The 25,509-nt window shown below is 35.1% G+C and overlaps 1 protein-coding gene across 9 annotated transcripts in view; it reads right to left on the bottom strand.

Moving 5' to 3' along the window:
- Nucleotides 1-22,879, bottom strand: part of LOC105718949 (protein FRA10AC1) — a 33,459-nt gene extending 10,580 nt beyond the window's left edge. For 3 of the 9 annotated variants that reach the window (XM_064374107.1, XM_064374106.1, XM_064374108.1), the window contains exons 1-10: nt 22,677-22,785; nt 20,361-20,437; nt 18,636-18,731; nt 18,460-18,505; nt 15,247-15,323; nt 13,534-13,617; nt 12,855-12,939; nt 8,260-8,305; nt 6,189-6,302; nt 2,403-2,521 (exon numbers count right to left, since the gene is read on the bottom strand). In XM_064374107.1, coding sequence (XP_064230177.1) covers nt 2,403-2,521; nt 6,189-6,302; nt 8,260-8,305; nt 12,855-12,939; nt 13,534-13,617; nt 15,247-15,323; nt 18,460-18,505; nt 18,636-18,731; nt 20,361-20,437 — 744 coding nt within the window. In that variant the 5' untranslated portion in view covers nt 22,677-22,785. Of the gene's footprint in view, nt 1-2,402; nt 2,522-4,967; nt 5,011-6,188; nt 6,303-8,259; nt 8,306-12,854; nt 12,940-13,533; nt 13,618-15,246; nt 15,324-18,459; nt 18,506-18,635; nt 18,732-20,360; nt 20,438-21,895; nt 22,462-22,491; nt 22,562-22,595; nt 22,618-22,676 lie in introns of those variants that run through there. The other 6 variants (XM_064374104.1, XM_064374105.1, XM_012454803.3 and 3 more) reach the window with 5 other exon arrangements.
- Nucleotides 22,880-25,509: the final 2,630 nt, after the last annotated feature.

Here is a 25,509-nt window from a genome sequence, read left to right as displayed (position 1 = left end):
GTTCCACATGGTTTTCCTAAAAGTTTGCTAAAATTTTGTTATTTTCTGTTATATGCCATAGAAGTTGGGGGTAAAAAAGCTGTATTTCTAGAGACTTTAATCTCAAAGGCACTCTAAATAGAGAATAAGAAACAGATGTCTTAATTCCATCCTGCTTTGGTTTTCTATCCCTGAAGAATCTTCAAAGTCTTTTATTCTCTCATTCTTTATTATTTATGCTGAACACGAATGAGCTAGTGGGGTGCTAGGGACATAGCAATGAACAAAGCAGGCAGAATCTCTGCTTCTCTTTGCCTTTTACATTGTCATATATGTAATAATGGAAAGTGTCAGGAGCCATGACAGCATTAAAAATTAGAGTCCTAATTTAGATTCAAGGTGGGGAATGAAATCAGGGAAGGATCCTTGGAAATGACATTTAAGAGCTTAGACCTGAAGGTGAGCTGGGATAGAACTGAGAGTTTTAGGAACAGAAGACACAGCATCCATATAACCTCTAAAATTGAAAGAAGCTTGGCATTTCCAGAAACTGAAAGGCTACATGAGGGGAGTGTGAAAGTGAGATATGGAGTGGTGAGAAACAAGACTTGTATGGTACACAAGTTCTGGATCACACAGAACCTTTTAGCTTTGTCCAGGATTTTAGTTACCAGCCTAAAAACAACAGGAAACCATTGATTTATGGAGACTGGATTAAGAGGAGGGAGGGATGGCAAGACAGTGGTGGAACCGGTAAGGAGAATGTAACAGTAGTCCATAAGAAAAAGTAGTGGTTTGTAGTAGGGTGGACAGAACCTGAGAAATATACACTCTGTGGGTAAAATTCACAGACCTTAATGACAAATTAAACATAAGTAATAAGGAAAAAGAAAGTATCAAGGATAACCCCCAGATTTCTGATATTAGTTTTTAGGTCAACCTAAGTGTCATCTACTGATGAAACACTATAGGAAAAACGTCTATAAGGAAGATCACATGCATATTTATGCTTAATATGAAGGGTCCAATCCCAGCCCTGAACCTGAGTATTCATCTACCCAATCTATTCTGATTGTACTGAGTAACATTTTATAAAGTAGAGATGAATTCTTTCATTTAGAATATGCAGTGATTAACATGGTATCACAGTTGTGATAAGAATGAACATATAATAAAATGAGGGCAACAAATTTCTTAAGTGACATTAATATTTTACTAGCATATAAGGGTAAGTTTTTAAAACTCAAAAGATATTTTTAACTTTTATTGGTTAAAATTTACCTTACAGTAGGAAATAATTAAGATAGAGACAAAAAAGCATTCTGCAACAAACGCTATCTCTTAATAAGCAATTAAAATAACAGTATCGTCCTCTCGCCATCTATCAATTTTACGAAGTCTAAAGCTTGGTGACACCATATACTTGAAGCTATGGGAGTAGATGGGATCACAAGGACTTGTAGATTTAAACTCTGTCTACATAATGAATAAATCATGATGTGCAAGAAGAAGTAAATGCTTCTAAGAATGCAACCTATCTAATGACCTTCATAGCTGGAGCAAGAGAGCCCTCTCCTGTCCAAATATTATATTAACATTGGCTTGAATCTAATTTGACTATCTATCTACTTTATTATGGGCTAAAAAAGCAACTAGAAGTACTTTCATAATAGCTAATATGTGCCAAGTATTATGCAAACTGTTTAATGAATTATCTCATTTCAACTTCTGAACAATTCTAAAAGGAATCATGACCGTTTTATACATGAAGGAATTGAGTCTTAGAGGGCTTAAGGACTGCTGAGGAAAAAGCAAGCAGTTGATTAATGAACTTGAATTTAGTAACCATTTACTAAGTATATGTGTACAGTACCATGCTAGGTTCTGAGAGCACAGATATATGTCAATCCTTCTCATTTCTAAAAACTCATAAACTAGTGAAAAAAATCTGTAGACCATTATAAATAAAATGGTGTTACAATTTTATATTGATTTATAGATGATAGACTGTTTAAAGGCACTGTTCAAAATGCTTTTCACATTCTTATTTGAGTTTCTCCAATAAACTTGCCCAGTATGAAGGCCAGGTATTCACCTCACCCCTATACACATAAGAAAAATAAAGCAGTTCAGTAACTTATCCAAAGTAACAGGTCTGTAGGTGACAAAGCCAGGAATTAGAAAACTGGCAATATTATACTATCTGCCAAAAATGAACTAAAATTAACCCTTAATTAACTTACAGGAGTTCTTAAAACTCCTGTAAGTCACTTTAAATTCATATCTAAATTCTCAGCCAGTTTCCTTTCAACCACCATAAAACGAAATTCTGAATGCACTCACCAATTATATGAATGAAATACGGCAGATTATATTTCATGCTCATAAATACGAGTAGATCCCTTATCTTAATTTCCTTTTACCTGTATCTTTTTTCTTGGAAACCTCTTCTGCAGAAGATAATCTGGATTTTTTATGTGATGACTCTTCACTATCTTTTTTGGTTTTATCTTTTCTTTGCTTTGACTTGATTTCTTTTCTCCTTCATGTTAAACAATAAAAAATTAAAGTTAACTTTTCCAACTGACCTTTTCAAAAATAAAAACCAACGAACAAAAACAAAAATCAGTTAAAATACTTATTTTTTTAAGTGTAATTAATATAATAAGGAAACTTAAGTGAGTCTGTGAATATTTTAGGCTAGTATATTAATTAAAACCATTCTGTAAGATAATGAAGTCTAAACACTAAGACGAATAATTATTTTCTCTAAGTCCTGTATAAACTATAGTAAATACAAATTATAATTGTACTTGTTTCCTTCTTTCTATATTCTATCACTTAGCCATTTAAAACAAAATTATAAAAACAAATCTCATTTCTCTTCACATAATCCATATCCATCTACATGTTAAAAAAGCGCAAACAAGATGAAACTGCTATAACAGCTCTAAACTACCAGTAAATAGAAATTTCTTCTTTTAAGAATAAAGGAATATAGTAAAAGCATGTGGAACGAAAATGGAAAGGGCTTATTGTTAATGCATACATCAACATCAGGCCACTTATAGTTTATACTCTTACTGTTGCAGCTTTATCTCTTCTAGGCCAGGTTTACAAGGTTAACAAGCAATTAATTTTAATAGGTTAAGAAAAGAAATACTAAACAGGAAACGGTGATAATGCTGAAATTGGGACTGGCAAGGAGGATAGAGACAAAGAGAAAGATTACTTTCAAAAAACTTGCTTAACAGATTTTCCAAGTTAAAGTGTATATATGAAATGCTATAATAGTATTTAATGCAGTAACCACTCTTGCCTCTTTTGTAAGAATCATTTCCATTTTGAAATGAAGCTCAAAAGTCAAGGTCAAAATAAATCTCTGGTTTCTTTAAGTATCATCGATGGGAAGGGAAAATAAAGGTTTAGGCTACTCAAGTAATCTAAAAAAAATCCTGGCTGGGTGTGGAGGCTTATGCCTATCATCCCAGCACTTTGGGAGGCTGAGGCAGGAGGATTGCTTGAGTCCAGGAGTTCAAGATCGGCCTGAGCAACAAAGGGAAACACCATCTCTACAAAAACTTTTTAAAAAAATTAGCCAGGTATGGTGACATATGCCTGTAGTCTTATCTACTCTGGAAGCTGAGGTGGGAGGATCACTTGAGCACAGGAGGCTAAGGCTGCAATGAGCCATCATCACACCACTGTGCTCCAAACTGGGCAATAGAGTGAGACACTGTCTCAAAAAAATAAAGAATAATGAAAATAATAAAAATAATCCTGCTAATTTTAAGAATTAAAAATATTATTTAACATTTAACAGCTAAAATACTATATAGGCACATTTATAACAAAGCTGTTATTTTTTGACAAATCCATGTGATTGAAAACAAAGAAAGCCATTTTAAAATTAATATGCTTATGTATATATTTTGTAAAGTTGCAAGAGTTGAACTTTTAACTGTCATTTAGGGCATAAAACCTGACCATCACAAAGGCAAATCGCAAAAATTTAGTCTGAACATCTTCAATGCCAGGCACTATGGCAAGAACTTTACATGCATTTTCTTTTATTCCCCACAACAGCCTTAGTAGCCTCATTTTTACAGCTGATAAAATTAAGTCTTACAGAGGTTAAGCTGTTTGCCCAAGAAGAAGCCTAGTAAGTCAAGAAACTGAAATTAAAAACCCAGGTCTGATTTCAAAGCCCATGATCTTATATATACTGCAGGACACTGGTATTCCTACACATTCATGTGGCAGATACATTAGAGCTCATTCAATAGGAGCCTGATTTTAACTTTTTGTTTGTTTGTCTGAGACAGAATTTCTCTCTGTTGCTAGGCTGGAATGCAGCTCACTGCAACCTCCGCCTCTCAGGTTCAAGCAATTCTCCTGCCTCAGCCACCCCAGCAGCTGGGATTACAGGCACCCACCACCACGCCCGGTTAATTTCTATATTTTCAGTACAGATGGGGTTTCATCATATTGGCCAGGCTGGTCTTGAACTTCTGACCTCAATTGATCCACCCATGTTGGCCTCCCCAAGTGCTGGGATTACAGGCAGGAGCCACTGCACCTGGTCTTGATTTTAACATTTAAAATAAGTATAGAGGTGTCTAATCCTTTGTAAGAATGGCAAACTCCAGTTAAAACACTGTCTAAATGAGACACAAGAACTGCTTTATGAAGTCTGCTTTACAACACAATTTCTAATATTAAAGTGTCTGAACATTGGCTCCAAACTAAAAATTTTAACATCCATCTACCACCCCACATAGGCCTTCACATTTTAAAACTGCTTGGCAGGAATAGGGCATGATGGACTTCTAAACTCCTGGTTTAGGTAGCCATATAACAATACCAGATTTTCTACACAATCAATCAATTCAACCATCAACTACTCAAGTCTATATTTAGACACTTAGTGCAGGTAAATAACTATATCCTGGCTTACTAAACATTAATGGCATTTTAGAAAACATTACCTGTGATGAAAATTTAATTTAATGGAACATTCTTGGCATAATCCTAAAAAGAAAAGACACCACTGAATGGCTAATTTTGAATATTTATACTGCCAATCTACTTTTAATATCATAAATTCTCACTTTCTTTATATTCCATTACTATAAAAGGGGAAACAATCTAAAGAAAACAATCTAATCTTCATCTCCTCAAAAATGCAAATATATACACACGTACATGTAATAAAAATATTAGAATGCTTAAGGAATTGAAAATATTCTAACACTACTGTAGAAAAATGTGTTGCCTATTTGTTCTAAAAACAAACTGTATTCCACAAGCATGTTAACATGTGTCTCATATCAAAGATATCTAATGATAATGTGGGCATAGTCCTCTGAAGTGCTCTAAGAACTTTCAAATGCAAAGGACCTTTTCAAACAGTTCCGTAATTGTGGTCTTTTTTTTTTTTTTTTTTTTTGCTTTAATCTTAGCCCACACTGGCTGACTTTTCCTCTTGAGCACTTCCAGAAGGAACTCCAAAACCAGTCTGTATTGATATGCATAAGTAGCATGTAGGGACATTCTCGAATTTTATTAGGTATGAGCAGAAAACTCTGAAAGAACATTTATTTAGGACCCAGAGAAGGCTAAAGGCAATAATAATATGATGAGGGAGAGGAACAGGTGACACATGAAGACTAGCTTAAAAAATAAATAAAAGAATGACAGACTCTGAAACATGCATCCTAAGGGAAACTGCTGTATTTTGGAGCATTTATTCCCTATGGTTTTAAGACTGATGTCAAGAACAATTATGCCTTCCTAAAGTTTTTCTTAATACTGCCAAACAGAGTGAATTTATTTATTGTCTGTGCTAAGACAATATCCCTGAATAATCAGCTAATGTGAGATTCTACACTGCCTTTTCTGATACTGTGCCCCTTAGCTATGTAACTTGGTGACATGCTCAGGTTAATGGGAACAGATCTCCACTCAACAAATTACCAGTTTACATTTGACATTAGGATTTTTTTTACCGAAACACCACTGTAATGGTAAAAATGTAAAAATTTGAGGTTCAAAAGTTTTTTGAGACGTTGGGAAGCTCCAAGAAAAAAGAGCACATCCAGAAAGATATGTTAAAAATCGTAATTGAATTTTAAAGTCTATATATTTTTAATTTTAAATTAAAGACAAAGTTGGAAGAATCAATCATATCCCCCCTAAAATCAACTTACTTAATTTAACGAGTGCATTTCTCTTTTCACCATGCTCAGTATAACCAAAATTAACTTCCCAACTCTTTAAGCCTTCTTTTTTATCACAATATTTATTTCCACAGACAAATTGACCTGCAGAAAGGAAAAGAATATTAGCTATGATAGTTGGTGACAATATTTATCTGCATGATCTAGTACTATCTCTAAAATATACTTCTAAAATATGTAAATTATTAGCATATTTAGTCAGTCTTTAAAAACTGACCACAATAATATGTTCAATCAACTCTTATACAAGTATCAAATCAAAGTACTGTTACAAAAAAAATAAGTCACAGAATTCTTGCTTGATAGACTGTATATAGACAGACATTTTGTGGCTCCCTATTAGGGAATCTTACACTTTGGAAAGAGAGTATTAAAGAATGGACATATTTCTCAAAAAGTTGGTTTTTTAAAGAAAAAAAAACCAATATACTCACAAATACCCCAAAAGAAAAAAAACACTTTCCAAAGTACATGCACTTATGGCTGGGTGAAACCTTTCAATATTTAATGGTAATAATAAAGTTAGTATTTTTAAGTATTAACATAATGACATTTATTTTAAATACTAGCATAGATGGCCTTGAAAACACATTTAAAAATTCTAGCACTTTGAGGTGAAATACAATATGTAGACAAACCTGATACTCTAAATTTTAGAATAACTTGACACTATTATTAACATGACACACATTACCATGTCCACAATATATTAAAACCTCCAAAAAAAGACTGATGACCCGAGAGAAAAAAAGAGAAACGACTCAACAGTAATTTACTTTGGCAAAAAGACAAGACCAAATTTTTATTAATTTATATCACAATAATTTGCACCAACAGGAGCAAATTTGTAACCAGTAAATCTTTTTCATAAAAATTTTAAAAATTACCAAAATGAATTTAGAAAGTTATATTCTAAAAAGACTGATTTCTAAATCAGCCTTTTAAACTCATTCCAAATGAATATTTTATTAGATCTATATGTTTGGAAGGTAAGGCTTTGTTGTTAAAACAGCAACAAAATTATAACTTCATAAAAGAAATCACATTAGTAGCTTTCTTTCCTTTTCCTGACTCATCCTTTATTAAGTTATATAAATTTAGAGACTGCCCATCAATTTTTTCTAAAAGGTAGCATTATAAACTCACCTGAAAAATCTCATTCAGTAAAAGTACAACATATTAAAATTGTGACAGATGTTTCAGGATTTCTCATTATTTTAGATAAAAACACAAAAGTTAAAATAGCTTTAAATTTATTCTTTTTCCTTAATGTTCTTTTATGGCACATCCAATTTCACACCCAACATATCCAATTTATGGAAGACATATATGAGCCACAGCGATAGCATAAATATTTAATCATTTAAAAACGTAATCTTTCAGTTTAAAAGATTTCTTAAAGTAAGTTTAAAATTATTTCCTTAGTGCTACTATATAGTTTTCAGTACTTTAACACTTAATGCAATTACTCAGTAAGGAGCTAATTTTACGGCAAGAGACAGCATGGAAATATACAATTTCCAGGAAAAATTTTATGAACAGATTTACAATAAGGCATAGACAACGCATGTATTGACTGCCTACCAAATGTCTGGTCTTTTGCTATTAGACTATGTATTTAGGCTCAATCTCAGGGACTTCCCAAAATGAGTCTAGCCTATCCAAAAATTCTATCGGGTTTAACGTGATATTTAACTTCTACTTTCACAATGTGAATTTGGCTGAAAAACAGTAATATCAATTCATTATTCCAAAAATTAACAAAGAAAGGAAAAGAATGAAGCTTTCTTTTTCTTGAAAATTGTCTTGCTATGAAATCTTTAATTTGTTAAATATTTTCTACATATCCTCAACTGAATGTTCTAATGGCAAAATTATAAAGGTAATAATCATTAAAGCATTATATTCTGACCTTTGCTAATAATGCATCATGAATACAATTTATTGTATATGTTAGGAATGATCTTACTCAATGACTCTAATTCAGTAACTTATCAAGATAAGCTCATCCTATTAAAAAGTAAAAATTTTAAAGAATTACCTTTTCCTGAAATGACTTCTTTTTCTACTCGCCACCTAAATCCAAACTAATAATAAAAAAAATACATTTATGCCAATGTAAATTTAAACATTAAATTTAAATTATACAGAAACCTAAACACGGAGCCAACAATGACATTCACCAACTTAAGAATAAATGTTATTCCCATCATGACAGATTTTTCTCTTCTTATGAGATTTAAAGTACTTGAAAATACATTGAACAATTATCAATTTATCTGTTAAGAACAACCTACTTTAAGATATCTTAAAAGTTATAGGTGCCAGGCCACAAGATACCTAAGTTAACAAATAATATATCCTGTTCTATTAACACTGACAAGAAAAAAAGAGGTTATGGTATAGTAAAGAAGCAGTATATTCTAGTACAAAAAAGTACAGCCTTTGGAGTCAGATTATTTAGGTTTGCATTTTAGCTCTACCACTTAACAGCTATATAGTACTGGGGAAGTTATTTAATCTCTTTTTGCCTCAGCTTCCTCATATATGTAAAGCAGAAATTTGAGTACCTACTTCCTTGGTACTCTTAGAGGTTTAAATGAGATAATACATATGAAGCACTTAGAATAGTAACTAGTATACTCCAACAATCATGCTTCCTGGTATTTACACAAATGAGCTGAAAACTAATGTCCACACAAGAACCCAAATATAGATGTTTACAGCAACTTTATTTCTAATTGCCAAAACTTGGAAGCAACCAAGATATCCTTCACTAAATGAATGGATAAATAAACAACAGTGGTACATCCAGACAATGAATATTATTCAGTGATAAGAGGAAATATCAAACCATGAAGACATGGAGGAACCTTAAGTGCATATTACAAAGTGAAAGAACCCAATCTGAAAAGGCTACACATATATGATTTCAACTATATGATATTCCAGAAAAGGTTAAACTATGGAGGAAGTAGAAAGATCAGTAGTTGCCAGCGATTAGGAAGGAGGGTGGGATAAACAGGTGGAGCACAGAGGATTTTTAGGGCAGTGAAAGTATTCTCTATGATACTATAATGGTGGACACACATCATTATACATTTGTCAAAAGTGGTAGAATGTACAATATCAAGAGTAAACCCTAATGGAAGCAATGGACTTCAAGTGATAATGATGTATCAATGTAGGTTCACTGATTGTAAAAAATGTACCACTCTGGTGTGGGATGCTGACAGTAGGGGAGGCTATGCATGTATGAAGGAAGAGGGTATATGGGAACTCTCTACTTCCTGCTCAATTTTGTTGTAAACCTAAATATGCTCTACAAATTAAAAACAAAAAATACACTCAGGAATATTACTTGAACCCAGGAGGTGGAGGCTGCTGTGAGCCACGATCATGCCACTGCATTCCATCCTGGGCAACAGAACAAGATCCTGTCTCAAAACAAAACAAAACAAAAAAAATCACTCAGTTCTAGAAACATGCATACCTGTATCCAACTCAAGAAGCTCTGTCACTCATTAGGTCTTAACCTTGGAAAAGTTACTTAACTTCTCTATTTCCTCTTCATGTATAAAAATGGGAATAGTAACAACCTTGAGTTAACAGGATTGTTATATTAAGACAGAGGATTCAGATAAAGCATTCAATGCCTTGCTAACTTCAGTCTGTTTGTGTGTGGTTTTTTTTCAGCCTCCCAAGTGGCTAGGACTACAGGCAGCTAGGACTACAGCATGTGCTACCCTGCCTGGCTAATTTTATTTTTTTATATAGACAGGGTCTCACTACGTTGCCTAGGCTGGTTGTGAACTCCTGGCCTCAAACTATCCTCCCACCTCAGTATCCCAAAATACTGGGATTACAGGCAAGAGCCACTGTGCCTGGCAATTTCAACTGTTTTTTTTTGTTTTTTTTTTTTTAAATCATCGATCTATTACTTGAATTTGGCAATTTTGTATTTTAAATGCAAATAAAGGCTTAAAATATTTCAAAATATTCTGATTAAAACCCAGCAAAAATAAAATCCTCCAAATCTGGGGGAAAAACTTAAATTTCAGGATAACTCTGTTTAATTATATTTTTAATCCTATATATATATATATGTGGAGATTGCTTGCCATCCAACATATGTTAGGATGTCTACTGAAGCATGGCCAAGTGTAACAGCAATAGTCTCCAAACTTCCTTCATTCATTAATCTAGTCAACAGATAACTTTATTAAGCAACTACCTATTGGGCTTGGCATTCCACTGAGGATAAAGTGATTATTAAATAATATGTCACCAAGAAGGTTATAATCTTACAAGGAAATAATAAATGTAACAAAACAACTGCATTATATCCTACTAGTTAAAGACTGTATATTCTCTCCTGACATAAATTTCCTAGTTTGGATTAAAGCTGAAGTTATTCAGGGTTTGGTGCTGAGCCTCCTTTTCTTCTCACTCTGCACTCATCACAATGAGGTCACATACGCAAGCAGTAAACAAGACGAATTCTGACTTTATGACCACCCACTTGGACTTTTATGTATAAGAAAAATAAACTTTCTAGCTCATTTGAGCCAGTGGTTTTTTCCGAGAGTGTTCTCTGTCCTTGCAGCTGAACCTAATCCTAAATGATACAATGAACCAACTAAAGAGGGGAAATGCAATAAAGAAAGGAATAGGAGTAAGAGGCAAAGGTGGAAATTCACCAAAAATGCTCTAAAAGTATCTACTATATATATTAGGAGCTGGTTTTAATTAAGTGAATAATGTTCTGTCTTTGTACAAATAAAGGGAAGAGAAGGTGCATCCTAGCAAGGGAACCAAAGCCATTACTCTTTCTCCAACACCTCAAACATGGTATGCCACAACCAAACTCATTATCTTCCCCCTATAAAAAAATCCCCCTCCAAATTCTGTATTTCTCTCAGCATCCATGCTCATAATCTGTGAGTCATATCTGATTTCTTGCTGCATTTACCCTCATATCCAATCACTCATCATGTTCTAGTAGAAAAATATACTTTTTTTCAACATTCTCTTGGATTTCCAGTGGTACGCTTTTTAAAAAATTGATAATTCAAATATTTAATTTTTATTTATGTATACCTTCTTCCCTCAACTAGACTAGCTTTTTCTGAAGAGTAATCACCATGTATTAATCCATAGTACCTAGTCCAGTTTCAATAGATACTGAACAACAACAAAATACTGAAGAATTATGATGGTATTAGGAGGTGGGGAAAAATAAAAAAAAAAAAGAAAGAAAAAAACAACTTAAGAACAATCCATGAACAAGCCAGAGCTGAAAAACCCGCTTTGTTACACGCTCCTAGAAAGACATAATTTTCAAGCTTGATTTATAATATAGTAACTTTAACTCCAATTACTGTGGTGCTTTTTGAATCAGATGTGGTACAGAAAGAAGACAGCTGTGAACTGAAGTCCATAACCGGTTCATAAGAAACAGAAGTTTTGGGGACATATTAAGTGCGTGGGTTTATAAATAGGTACACAAAATGAACATTATTACTATTTTCTAGAAGAAACTCTGAAACAACACACATATTAAAGGGACTACTGAAAAAAATTATTAAATCAACCCTAGGTCTAATGAGATCAAATGATTTAAATGACAAAGAAATCTTCATGATATATAAGATAGCTTTTTAAATAAGTTTTTTTCTTAGTACAAATATACAGTACCTATAACACATATTTATGCAACATTCCTTCCTCTCACATTTCCAACTGAGATCTGCTCCTGGGTCACCTTTTCCAGCTATAATCTGAAGTTTGAGATAGAAATAAAAATAACTTTTTATTTTTTAGAGAGTCTCGCTATCACCCACACTGAAATGAAGTGGTATGATCACAGCTCACTGCAGCCTCAAACTCCTGGACTCAAGTAACCCTCTAACCTCAGCCTCCCAAGTAGCTAGGACTACAGGCAGGTACCGCTGTACCTGGCTAATTTTTTTTTAATTTTTGTGGAGACAGAGTCTCACTATATTGCCCAGGCTGGTTTTGAACTCCTGGCCTCAAGCAACCTTCCTGCCTCAGCCTTCCAAAGCACTGCGATTACAGGCATGAGCCATCATAGCCAAAAATAAAAATATAAAAATATTAACTAAAGTTAAGATGTAAAGTGGGAAAGGAAATCCGCCATTGCTAATTAGCACTGATTGAAATGTTAATTTTACTAGAATAGACATTTACGTAATAGAAGGTGTACATCTGGATCTCTATAAATGGTAATCAATTTTTTAAAATCTATCAATTTCAAACGTCATCTGTGAAATAAGACATTATTCTGTAGAGTTAAAGCATTCATTACAATCACTAGAGGCTCTAGACTAGACTCAGGATGAAACAGGATCCAATAGCCACTTGTGTTTAATTTTAGACTTTTCATGCCTCAGCTCACAAAGAAAACAAAGCATCCTTGTCCTTCATAAATTTCCACAGCCCTTTTGTAAAACTCCACAGCTGCAGAGGTTAAATGGTCCAAATGACACATCATAAATGCAGGACAACTGAGTCTAGAATTAGCATCTTTAAAAGAATAATATGGGACATTATAGTATAAAAGTTAACATTTTACTTGAATAAGAATCTCTTTCCGTAAGTATGTGGGAAGCATACCTTATTTTCTTTATATTTACTGAGATCTGCTATGCAGTATTCCTTAAATAATTTATCATAGTATTTTTTAGCAAGTCTCTTCTCCCTAGATCCATAAAAATATAAATATTATACATTTAGAAACTCAACCATGGTTTGCTACTTGCAAGTGATGTCAAAGAACACATATGAAATAAACATTAATGTTTTAAGAGAACTATTACTTACATGTGCATAGAGTATCTGGATATTAACTATTAATAGTGGTTCCCTCAGGGAGGGAATTTGGAGAACTGACAGTCACAAATGAGAAGGACAATCACTCTTCACTGTTTACCCTTTGTAATGTTTAAATTTAAAAAATATTTTCAGGTATGACTTTTTCCCAAAACATTTAAAAAATTAAAGCAGCAGCATATAATAGCATATTACAAGATAACACACAATACTGTAAAAAAAAATGATATTTTTTGAAGACTAAGTCAAACAATGAGAAGTCAGTTAAAACTGCCAAAAATTACCAAAAGAATTGAATAATCCTAGGTATGATTTTATGTCCTTGATTAAGAATTGTTCTGTGAAGGGGCTGAACACCTTGACTAAGTGACAAAAAAAAAAAAAAAAAAAAAAAAAAACACTCAGAAAACAAGAGAGCCAGGACTAAAGCATTTCATGCATTATGCCTCTGATGGCTAATTACCAAGTCATGTCCATTTCATCTTCCTCATTCCATAGGAATCTGTGATTTTCTCGTATAACATCCAAGTCTGTCTTGTCATTTTCCCTGGAAAATAAAACTTTTTCAATTTAATACAAAAATGAAAGTAGTCAAATTTAGGTTAAATAGCTCTGTGAGTTTTGGAAAATTTTATTAAAAACATAATAAATAGCTTTTTGTGAGTGTATATATTTGTTCATATATTTATAAAAATACTTCAATATTTTCAAAAGGCACTTATAAAAAGTGCTGCTACAGAAGCAAGTTAAATGGATAAGGAATCTGTCTGTAGCATTGGTTTCAATTATACAAATGGTGCTAAGCTACCAAAGCTAGAATGAGAAACCTGAATAAACACTAAATGAATAAAGTAAATGAAAATAAGTTTCAGAATTTAATCAAAAGTCTGTAAAATGCCTCTCTGCTGAGATTTAATTTTAAAAAATATGAAAAGTTTTCCATAGCTCATTTTACTACAGTTTCCTAGGTAGAAGACTGAGTAAAGGAGGAAGAGAGCCAAAGGGAATGATCTTTCAAAATAAAATGCTAACTGGGGTTAAAAAAAAAAAGTGATTGTTGGGAGATACAGGATAAATTGATAGGGGAGATAAATCAGGGGTAAATGAGATGGTACTAAAGTTTCTCAGAGTCCTACCAACTCAGAAAAATGTTAGAGGAGAAAAAAAAAAACCTCACCCAAAACTAAAAAGTTCTAAGACCCATGTACACTATAGCAGCACAATTCACAATTGCAAAGCTATGGAACCGACCTAAGTGCCCATCAACCAATGAGTGGATAAAGTAAATGTGATACATATAGATATAGATATACAGATATATAGATACATACACACACACACACACACACACACACACACACACAACCCTACCTCATGGAATACTACTCAGCCATAAAAAGGAATGAAATAACATCTTTTGCAGCAACTTGGATGGAGCTGGAGGCCATTATTCTAAGTGAAGTAACTCAGGAATGGAAAACCAATTATTGTATGTTCTCATTTATATGTGGGAAATAAGCTATGAGGATGCAAAGGCAAAAGAGTGACATAATGGACTTTGGGGACTCAATGCAACAAAGGCTAGGAGGGAGGTGAGGAATACATATTAGGATTGGTATACACTGCTCAAGTTATGGGTACACTAAAATCTCAGAAATCATCACTAAAGAACTTATTCAGGTAACCAAAAACCACCTGTATCTCAAAAACTACTGAAATACTGAAATAAAAATAAAAATTGAAAAAAAAAAAAAAAAAAAAAGTTCTGATAGAAGAGCCTTAAACATGGGAAGGTCTTTGATATGCAAGAAATGCCAGAGTGAGATTTCTTGTTTACCTGCCTTTTAAAAAGCAATCCCAAACATTAAGTTCTAAAAATTTCCTTATTTCAAAGATCCTTGCCAAGAAGATACATGAGCATTCCTCATGCATCCTTTTATCACCAGGGTTGTACCTGGCTCAGTGGGTAAAGAGTCTACTTGAGGCCTGTCCAAAGAAATGGGAATCATGAAACTACTCAGTTAGAAGATATAGATGGTATCTCTACCTTATAATATAAAAAGCAAACTGGAGTAGAAAGCAGGGAAGAATGACAGAATCAGAAAATCAGTAGCTGTGGGTCTTCAAAGTTCTCCAAACCCCACACTCCGTTCTATGTAAACTTCCTGATACTTACCCCAAACGCCTGAAATCTTCTTTTTTGCCACCATAGTATAAAATATAGTCATTTACAAACTTTGTGTGTCTTTGATACTGAAATGCAAAAAATTAAGGATTTTATTCTCTTAGGAATTGTTTGGTGTCATAATATATTGCTAAGTGGGAAAAAAGCATAGTATGAGTCTATTTAGCTTTTTTAAAATATGCAAATACATACCATACATGTTTATACATTCAGAAAATCTAGAAGCGTATATACTAAATTGCTGAGAGTGAAGATTGTAAAGTAGAGGCTTTCTTTTGAATATTTTTCAAGCATATACTACTCTTGTGATAAAAATATATCTCCATCTGGGAAGAAAGAGAACTTCCTATTCTATTGCTGAACTGTATATAGCCTCCTACCACCACTCATTCTAATAATCACAATATGAAAAATTTAAAAAGTGTAGTTTCTAAGAGTAGAGCATAATTTTTCTTTCATTATCATAAAATATAACTTATCTGTTTTAGTAATGATAAAGCCTCTAAATAGAAGATGCACTTATATTAAATCCTAAAAGTTTCAAAAAAAAAGCAAATATAAAAAATCAATTTTTATACTGTGTTTTAAATTCAGAGAATAAAATACCATGTTTACTTCCAATGCAGTATAACAAAATAAATGAGCACATTACTTTTTTCAAAAAACTCAATAGCACTCTCTAGTCTAGAGCCAAACATGCACATAAGAGCTAACCTCGCCTTCTACAATACTCTCTGTGACTATTACATTAAAAATAGTGATTTCATTGATCATAATGTATACTAATAGACAATCAGAATAGGACATTTCCATATTCTAACAAACCAGTTAATATTTCAGGGAAATAAAAGAGAGACAGACAGACAGAAAAGCCAAATATCTGGAGATCTGGATTCTAGCTCTTGATCCGCCACTAACTGGTCACAAGACCATGGCAAGTCATGTAACCTATTAAAGCTGGGGTCAGCAAACTTTTTTTGTAAAGGGCCAGATGGTAAATATTTCAGGCTTTGCAAGCCATATGGTCTCTGTTGCAAATGTTCAGTTCTGCCATTTTAGCATGAAAGCAGCCAAAGACAACATATAAATGAAGCATGGCTGTATTCCAATATAATTTTATGTGCAAGAACAGGTGGTGGGTAGAACTTTTGCTTCTGGGAAGATGGAGTAGGCAAAGATGTACTTCTCCCTATTCCTCACACTAACAACTAAAATCCTTGTATATTATACATCAAACATAAAAAGACTCTGAAAGGTGGAGAGAAGGCATACTGCTAGGGAACTGAAAACCTATGGTATGACATGATAGTGAGTTCCCTAGGTTTCCTTTTTGTTTCATATATCCTAGATTTGGAGGTAAAGAAGCTAACAACCTGGAAACACCAACAGGCACGGACTAAAAAAGCCTCAACAAAAGCCTGTTCTCCCTAACCAAATGACCAAGAGTCAGCCTAGCAAGACAACTTTTAGACAATAACTACTCTACTCTTGCCAAACACCCCAGAGAAAACTGTGGCTCCTAGTCAGAATCACAGTTATTAAAAAGTCAAGAAACAACAGATGCTAACAACGCTGGAGAGCAACAGGAACGCTTTTACACTATTGGTGAGAATATAAAATGGTTCAATCATTGTCGAAGACAATGTGGCAATTTCTCAAGGATCTAGAACCAGAAACATCTGATTCAACAATCCCATTACTGGGTATATACCCAAAGGAATATAAATCATTCTATTATAAAGATACATGCACATGTATTTTTATTACAGCACTATTCACAATAGCAAAGACATGGAACCAACCCAAATGCCCATCAATGATAGACTAGATAAAGAAAATGTGGTACCTATACACCATGTAATACTGTGCCGCCACAAAAAGGAATGCGATCATGTTCTTTGCAGGGACATGGATGAAGCTGGAAGCCATCATCCTCAGTAAACCAACATAGGAACAGAAAACCAAACACCGCATGTTCTCACTCATAAATGGGAGCTGAACGATGAGAACATATGGACACAGGGAGGGGAACAACACACACTGGAGCCTGTTGGGGGGAGGGGCAAGGGTGACCAGTTGATGGGTGCAGCAAACCACCATGGTACACATATACCTGTATAACAAACCTGCAAGTTCTACACATGTATTCCCTAACCTAAAGTAAAAAAAATAAAATAAAATAAATCCTCCCACACAAAGCAAAAAAAACCTGTGGCTCCACCTCCACCTATGCCAGAAAAGGAGTGCCTATACTTCACTCTCACTAGGCTGTAACTAGGTGCCCCCAATGCAGTGGGTGTCAGAGAAGGCTGAGCAAATGTTTAAATGCTAAAGGAACAAATGGCAGATGAGATCCATGGAAACACTAAGCTACTGGGTTAGGAGATAAGAGGAATAAATCAATTAGTGACACAATGGTACTTCTATAACTTAAAGAAAAATATTGGAATAATAAACTGAAACAGATGAATACAGGTAGGGGGCGTATCAAATTGACATTATCTCCTTCTCCCAATTCTGATCACAGCAATAAATACCTCCAAATACTTCAGTTCTTGCTTGGCCTCTCTTTAATTCTCCACTATTCTCAATGGCAGCATGGATGGCCAGCGTAGCAGTTAGTGTCATGAGCCAGTCTTAATAAAAAACTAAGTTGAGAAATGGCTACAACTGGGAAGCAGGGTTTATCTTACACAGCTTTAAGTTATGCCTAAAAATTAAAACCACCGCAGGCCTGAGGACAGTCCACAGGCAGACCTAATTTTATTTTTATTTTTTCCTTAGATCCAGAGACAGGCTGGATAGACCTAATTTCAAATACAAGTTTTGTAGAGACGTTAAATAGCAAAGAACCAGGTAGGAAGAGAATAAATTAAAATGAGACTAAAGATAAGTATAGGAAAAGGAAATGCTGAAAGCTTGAAAAAACAAGTTGAAAAATATATTTGCAGATTCATGTACTTTATAAACCTGTTTATAAAGTACTAGTAATATGTTTACTAGTTATTTTTGTCTCTAAATCTTTCCTATATATTAGTAAAAGAGAATTGTACCCAAAAGTATAAATGGCAAAATCCTACATCAATAAATACTTATCTTTAAAAATAAAAAGGCCTATCTGACTTCAAAAGATTTTATAAAACAAAAAATCAGATTTTAAAATATTCTACTAGTTATAAAAATCTGGAAATATAAAAAGGATACAGCATCCATAGATATGAGATGAAACCTTCTATTTCTTGCTTCTTCCCTGTTAAAACAAATTTTATTTTAAGCAAATTCACAATGTCTATATTTGAATTAACATAATCAAATCCCCTAGTCTGTAGCTGATGAAACAACTTAAACCAAGAAATAGAACTGCCATCGAAATACCATACCTATCCAGCAATTCTGCCGCAACTTGTTTATGGGCCACCTTTCCATGTTTTTCTTTCTGAAATGGTTTTTGGAGCAGTAAGTCATCTTCAACTGTCCTGGAATATTAAGAAGAAAATATGAGTTCATTTTTTTCAAAGGTTGTTTTCTAATTCTTTTTATTTTCATAATTGGAATATATTTTAAAGAATGTAAGTCTTTAAGAAGACTCACTGATCTTTAATGAGACATTTTACATTTCCTTAAATAGCTTAATTAATACCTTACTGTTATTTAATATCTATAACATGGAGAAGATGAAATAACAAAAGCATGGACTCTAGTGTCAGATCACCTAGGTTCCTGATTCAAATCATAATTCTGTCAATTACTGCCTTAATCTTAGTAAGATTCAATTACTTATCTCTTTGTCTCTTAATTTCTCTAGCTGTAACATAGTGATAAGAAAGTTTTTGGTAATTACTAACATGCAAAAAGCAAGACTGATTATAGAGAATACAAACCACAGATCAAGCTTGTCCAACCTGTGGGCCTCATGTGGCCCAGGATAGCTTTGAATGTGGCCCAACACAAATCTGTAAACTTTCTTAAAACATTAAGAAATTTTTTTGCAATTTTTTAAAGCTCATCGACTATCATTAGTCTATTTTATGCAGGCCCAGCCCTGTTCCAGGCCAACAGTGAGCCAACAGATTCACAATTGTGTGTGCTCCACAGTAATGTGGCCCAAGACAATTCTTCTTCCAATGCAGCCCAGGGAAGCCAAAAGATTGGAGACCCCTGACATAGACGATCAGCCCTACTTATAGTGATAAATATAATCCTAGAGCAGAGTATCCAACTAGGTTTGCTCATATTCTACTCTTACAGAGTAACATTTTTAAATGAAAAATCTAGAAAATGTAAACCATCAAAAATGTAATTTATTATAATTATTACTATCCTTTGGGTTATCACAAAGACTGAATATCTTATAAAAATGTTCAAACCCAGTTAATATGCCTAGTACATTGCTCTCAGTGTGAAACAATAAGCCAATTTCTATACAATTGGTTAGCAAAAATCAGTCAATAGCCTGGTGTGTAAGTTTGGTTAGTGTACATCAGTCAACCACTCCTGAGTCAAAGTATAAAACAGTTTCTATGCACTGAAAGCTAGGAACAATGCTCCTATGCACAGCAGCTCCACCAAGACGTATCCTACTTATAATGCACAGGCTTTATGTGCTAAGAGTTCTTGTCCTTTACAATTCAATAAACCTTCCTTGAGTTTCTTCCTGTGACCTCTTAGTCTGCTTATTCATGTATCCATAAGAACTGTAATGCACTACTATATTTTTATTCTCCACGTTAACTTCACTTTGAAGGCAAGTACTAGCAAGAGATCACCATTCAAGTCCCTTCTGAGCTACAAGATTTGCAAATAGTCCTTGACAGTTGAATGAAAAATATATGCAATAAAAAGGTTTCATTGATTTCTGAAAAGATTCCAGAAATCTGAAACTCTTCTTTCCCTTTCAATAACCTCCTTCACAGAATTAATGTTTTATCTTTCCCACAACTGTTCTCCAATTTTTAGTCAATGTATTAGTTTAATGAACAAAAATTCATTCACTAGAGCAACTGAATTCACATGTAAACACAGTTCAAAAATTTCACTCATTTATTTATACTTCCTATTAATCTAGAAAGGATGTGAAATACAGATCAATAAAAAAAATTACTTACCTTTTTCTCCTTTTGCTGGATTCTACACAGTGTTCATCATCACTAAAATCAGAATCATAGCCTCCATGACCATGCATCTGTAAAGAAGTACAAAGTCAGCTATTTAGAATCCAAGTTGCCAATTGTTCAGGAAACAGAATAGTTCAAAAATAAGTTTTCTTAAACAGCCACAATAATTTTTAAGGATCACTGTGAGCAGATTCCTGTTCACAGGCTATCTAGCCATCTAAAAATTCTATTTACTTTTAAATAAGAGATACACCTTTCAGAAAATGCAGCAACATTTTTCACTCTCAATTTATTATTAGGTGAACAAAAAAGGCTACTCTTTGACCTTTTTACTGAAAACCAGGCATAGAAGCTGCAGCAACTGCTTTCAAGGTTTAGCAATGCTTCACTTTTATTTGATTCAGAGCAGTAACAATCACTGTATATTTACAACTTTGTTCCAGACGTTGTTAAGTACATTGCACACAATGATTCTAATTCTGCAAGTTAGAAAGTATCTTCATTTAGGAATGAAGTAATCAAAATTAAGTAAATCTATTTTACAAATCTAGTAAGTGGCTAATCTGCTCTACTTGATTCTTGAGCCCACAATTTCAACTACTTCAAATTTCCTCTCTGGAATATGACTTACTATACTCCAGGAGAATTACAGTATTTGTGAACAGTACATCATCAATTGATGAAAATTTTCCTATAATCTTTTTCAACATATGTAGATTTCCATTCTTTTAGGTTTCTTTAAGGTAAACTACCTTGCCCTTTGGTCAGCTTTCTCATTTCATTTTATTTATTTGGTGTTTTTGGAGAGTCTCACTCTATTGCCCAGGCTGGAGTGCTGTGGTGCCATGATGACTCATAACATCCTCAGCCTCCTGGTCTCAATGGATCCTCCCACCTCAGCTTCTCCAAGTAGCTGAGACTACAGGAGTGCACCACCACACCTGGCAAATTTTTAAAAAAATTTTTGTAGATAAGGGGTTTCACCATGTTGCCCAAGCTGGTGTCGAACTCCTGGGCTCGAGCAATTTGTCTGCCTCAGCCTCTTAAAATGCTGGGACTTCATTTTTGAATTGAAATTCTTAGAAATGCTGGAAGACCTAAGTTGTCACTCAATTGTGTTGGAAGAAGCTCCAGGTTCCAGCTTTACACTGAATTTGGAACACACACTAAGGGGAATGGATAGATTATTTGACTATTTGATGTCATAAATAAGTAATTTACATGGCTAGAAGGAACGGTCCAGGTTAAATGACATATCAAATTATTAAAACTAATATAATGACAGCAAGTACAGCAGGAAAAAGAGGAAAGAATTCCCTAAACTTCGTTGCATTGGGTCTAGGACAGACAACATATTTCTAGTCCTGGCTACCTTGAGTAAGTCATTTCAACTCCCTGGACTTCATCTAATAGATAGCTACATCTAATAAGGTAGCTACATGAAATAATATTTAAGTTGTTTATATGTTCAAATAACCTTTAAAGTCTGTAATTCCATTTTCAAACTTAGGCGTGTGGGTATATACCTCTTTTCTTTGTCCCACTGAATTCCCAGATAGGAAGACGCTAGTCAAGGTTGAAGATGAAGGTGAGAAAGCCACAGTTCCAACTCTACCCTCGCTTACATCTGTTATTGCCTTACACACCTGGATTTTACACCCTTTATCAGGTCAACTCCAGCTGTCTTATCACATCTGTTCAAGCCATACTGTCCTCTCACTCTGTCCTAAGTCCTCACTTTCTTTACATCTTAATGGGAGACAGCTGTAGTGTGGAGTTTGGGGGTATATTCTGGGATGAGCCTACTAGAATTCACAGCTTTTCTTTCTTTGGCCCTGTTTATTAACCTCTCCAAGCCTCAGTGTCCCTATTTATAAAAAGAGGCTCGTAAGATAACTGACCTCACAGGAATGGAGATTAAATGAGTTACTTCATCTAAAAGGTTTCACCGGTGTCTCGTATAGTGAAACCCAGGAAATGTTAACTATCATCATCTTGCCACTCGCCCCAGGACACCACTTCCTACTCTTGCTTCCACGCTCCCATTTCTTTATTCTCCGGCCGCTCTATCCAACCCATAACTATCTTAACTCACTGGGTGAACTAAAAGGCTCTCACTCACTTCAGGCTACGAATCAACTGACAAGAGCCCAGAGAAACTCGAGAACGGAGATGCCAGGTGTCTCCAGAATCTGTCATGCAAAAAGAAAAAAAAGAAAAACCTACAATCAACTAGTACTATAAGAAATACAAGTTTTGAGGTCCTTCTTCCCGACGCCAAATATAGCCACAGCCCTCCTCACACACCCTTTCCCTTCCTCCCGGTGTGCCAAGTTCGCCCCCGGAGTCTTCGTTTTCTTCTTTCCCGGCAGATGCAGCGACGACCCTCGGCCTCTGAGAGCCGCTGCAGGGCAGGTCCCGTGCACCCGGCCGCGCAGCCTCGCCACAGTCGCCGCCGCCGTCGCCCGCTACCCGCCTCTCCCTACGGGTCCTGACTGGTCACCACTTCCGGTCCGACACGGCCACGTGTTACATCTAAATGGCACCGTCCCGCGAGTGCGCCGATCTTGTGCTACAGCCAGAATGGCTCCGGGAAACAAGGGGAGCGGGAGAAAAGGCCCGGAAGGGGACGCAGAGGCTTCCAGCTTTCGCCATGTCGCGGCTCCCAGTTTTTTCTGGGCCTTCTTCCTTTCCCATCTAGGGAATCCGGCGTCTAGTACCGCTGGCACTACCTGCTGCTCAGCCCACGCCTCACATTTGAAAATATATTTTGTTTTACCCTGCCGTCCTCTCTCTAGTAACCTTAGTAACGCCTCCTCGGAGGATCCTCACAGAGCATCTCATCAGCGCTTCAGATCAGCCTCTCCCTCCTTCCCCCTGTAATACAGTTCTCATAATTAGAACAAAAATATCTTTCCATTATTTCACCACCCACACAATAGATACCATTCCAAGAGCAGTGCTGATGGCAGAAGAGCTCATCGAATTTGTGAGGGAAGAAAGAACAGGGAGGAGAGATTTCTCAGGGTTGAGGATTCTCTGCTGACAAGCGACCTGGCACATGCGAAAAGGGTTCCAAAATAGAATCTTAAAAAGAAGAAGAAGAAAGGCAGGAAAAGTTGGATTATTTTAGGCGCCACTAAGTCTTCCTGTGCTTTGCCTTTTCTACATCACGACGCCCCACTCTTTCCAGCCTAGTTGCTTGGTTCATGTCTTGTCTCTCGCTGGCATGAGCAGCTCTTCATTTTTGCTTCCTCCTCGGTACCCAAAACGGTGCCTTGGAAATCTCAAGTGCTAATTAAATATTTGTTGAATTGAACTGGCACGCTTCTGGCTTTTACAGTGGGCCCTTTTTAGAGAAAACCTTGGCACTTAATGCACACTCATTTTATATCTTTTGCCCTAAACAGTAGATAACGATATCCTTATCAGTTCAAGTCTCTAACCCTGACAATAAATTATAGATACATTCTGCTTTACCCATTGCAGTGAATGTGATCTTAAAAGGCTCTAAGGTAAATTAAATTATTGTAAATTAAATTATTCTAAAGTGCAATCAGTTTATACTTCAATAAAACCGTTTACTAAAAAAATTTAAAGCAATAGGAAGACTTACAATTTAATGTTACAGTATATTGAATTATTTTGTAAAGCAGTTTCTTTTTTGGTAAATAATATTAAATACATAATTAGTTTATTATTAATAAAACTAAACACACCTGTATCTCATATCCAATTTCATTTCTATCCATATTTGACATTTATTACCATTTTTCTACCATCCCCAGTATCTTCTTGTTTGTTGTTTCATTTTACTCTTCCAACAACCCTGTGCTGCTGTATTATTACCCTCATTTTACACATGAGGAAGACAGGCACAGAACCTAAAGCCACAAACCTGGCGAGGGTCAAGAACTGGGTAGTACTTGTCTCAGTCTCTCTATAAGACCCAGTTTCTCTCTCTCTCTTTCTCTCTCTTTTCTCTGTCTCTCTCTCCCCCTCTTCATGGATTGTGTGGGAAGTAGCTTCTGGTTCCAACATTTCTAAGAATTTCAGATCTGTTGCTACCAGTCCATTCAGGCAAAGATTTCCATTTTTTACTTTGAGACAGCAGTTACTGAAAAAGAGTAAATAGAAAATATATACTAGGCATAGATTACGTGATCTGAACTAAAAATAATACAGGATAGAAAACGTTTACCTGCTTAGGAAATCTCAAGTTAACAATTACAGCTCAACAGCAATAAAAAACACAAATATTTATTAAGTGCCTACTCTGGGCAGGACACTGTCCTAGGCATCAGGGTTACAGGTAACAGCAACTCCTTACCCTTCAAGGTTGACTAGTAAGAAAGATAATATATGGAATAACTACAACAATATATTCTATCACATGGCAAGTGTCTAGTAAATGCATGAGCCTGTTGTTCCTAATTTGTAAAATACATTATTTCAATGGATATGAAAATTTAAATGTGTACTAATGCTGTGTAACTCAAAGCAACAAAATACTATGTTAGGTATGTGGTGAGGATGTGGGAAGTTGGGCGATGGTGTTGGTGATAATACCAAGTAATAATTCTAATATAAACTATGAATGTGCATTCTTTGTCACCCAGGCTGGAATGTAGTGGTGCAATCTCGGCTCGCTGCAACCTCTGCCTCCTGGGTTCAAGGAACTCTACTCTCTCAGCCTCCTGAGTAGCTGGGACTATAGGCGCATACCACGCCTGGCTAATTTTTGTATTTTTTAAAATAGAGATGAGGTTTCACCATATTGGTCAGGCTGATCTAGAACTCCTGACCTCAGGTGATCCATCCACCTTGGCCTCCCAAAGTGTTGGAATTACAGGGGTGAACCACCACACCCAGCAAATGTGCTTTCCCTTTCTTTTCCTTTCCTTTCCCTTTCTTTTTCTTTCTTTCTTTCTTTTTTCTTTTTCTTTCTTTCTCTTTATTCTTCCGCTCTCTCTCTCTTTCTTTCTTTCTTTCTTTATGAGACAGGGTCTCACTCCATTACCCAGGCTGGAGTGTAGCAGCATCATCTTAGCTCGACCTCCACCTTACAGGTTCAAGCCACTGCAACCTCCGCCTCCCAAGTTCAAGCCATTCTCCTGCTTCAGCCTACCCAGTAGCTGGG

This window comes from Aotus nancymaae, unplaced genomic scaffold, assembly GCF_030222135.1.
Source record: "Aotus nancymaae isolate 86718 unplaced genomic scaffold, 86718_ANA_hifiasm-v0.15.2.pri h1tg000010l, whole genome shotgun sequence".
Taxonomy (NCBI): Eukaryota; Metazoa; Chordata; class Mammalia; order Primates; family Aotidae; genus Aotus; species Aotus nancymaae.
This window is presented reverse-complemented; position numbering and strand designations above follow the sequence as displayed.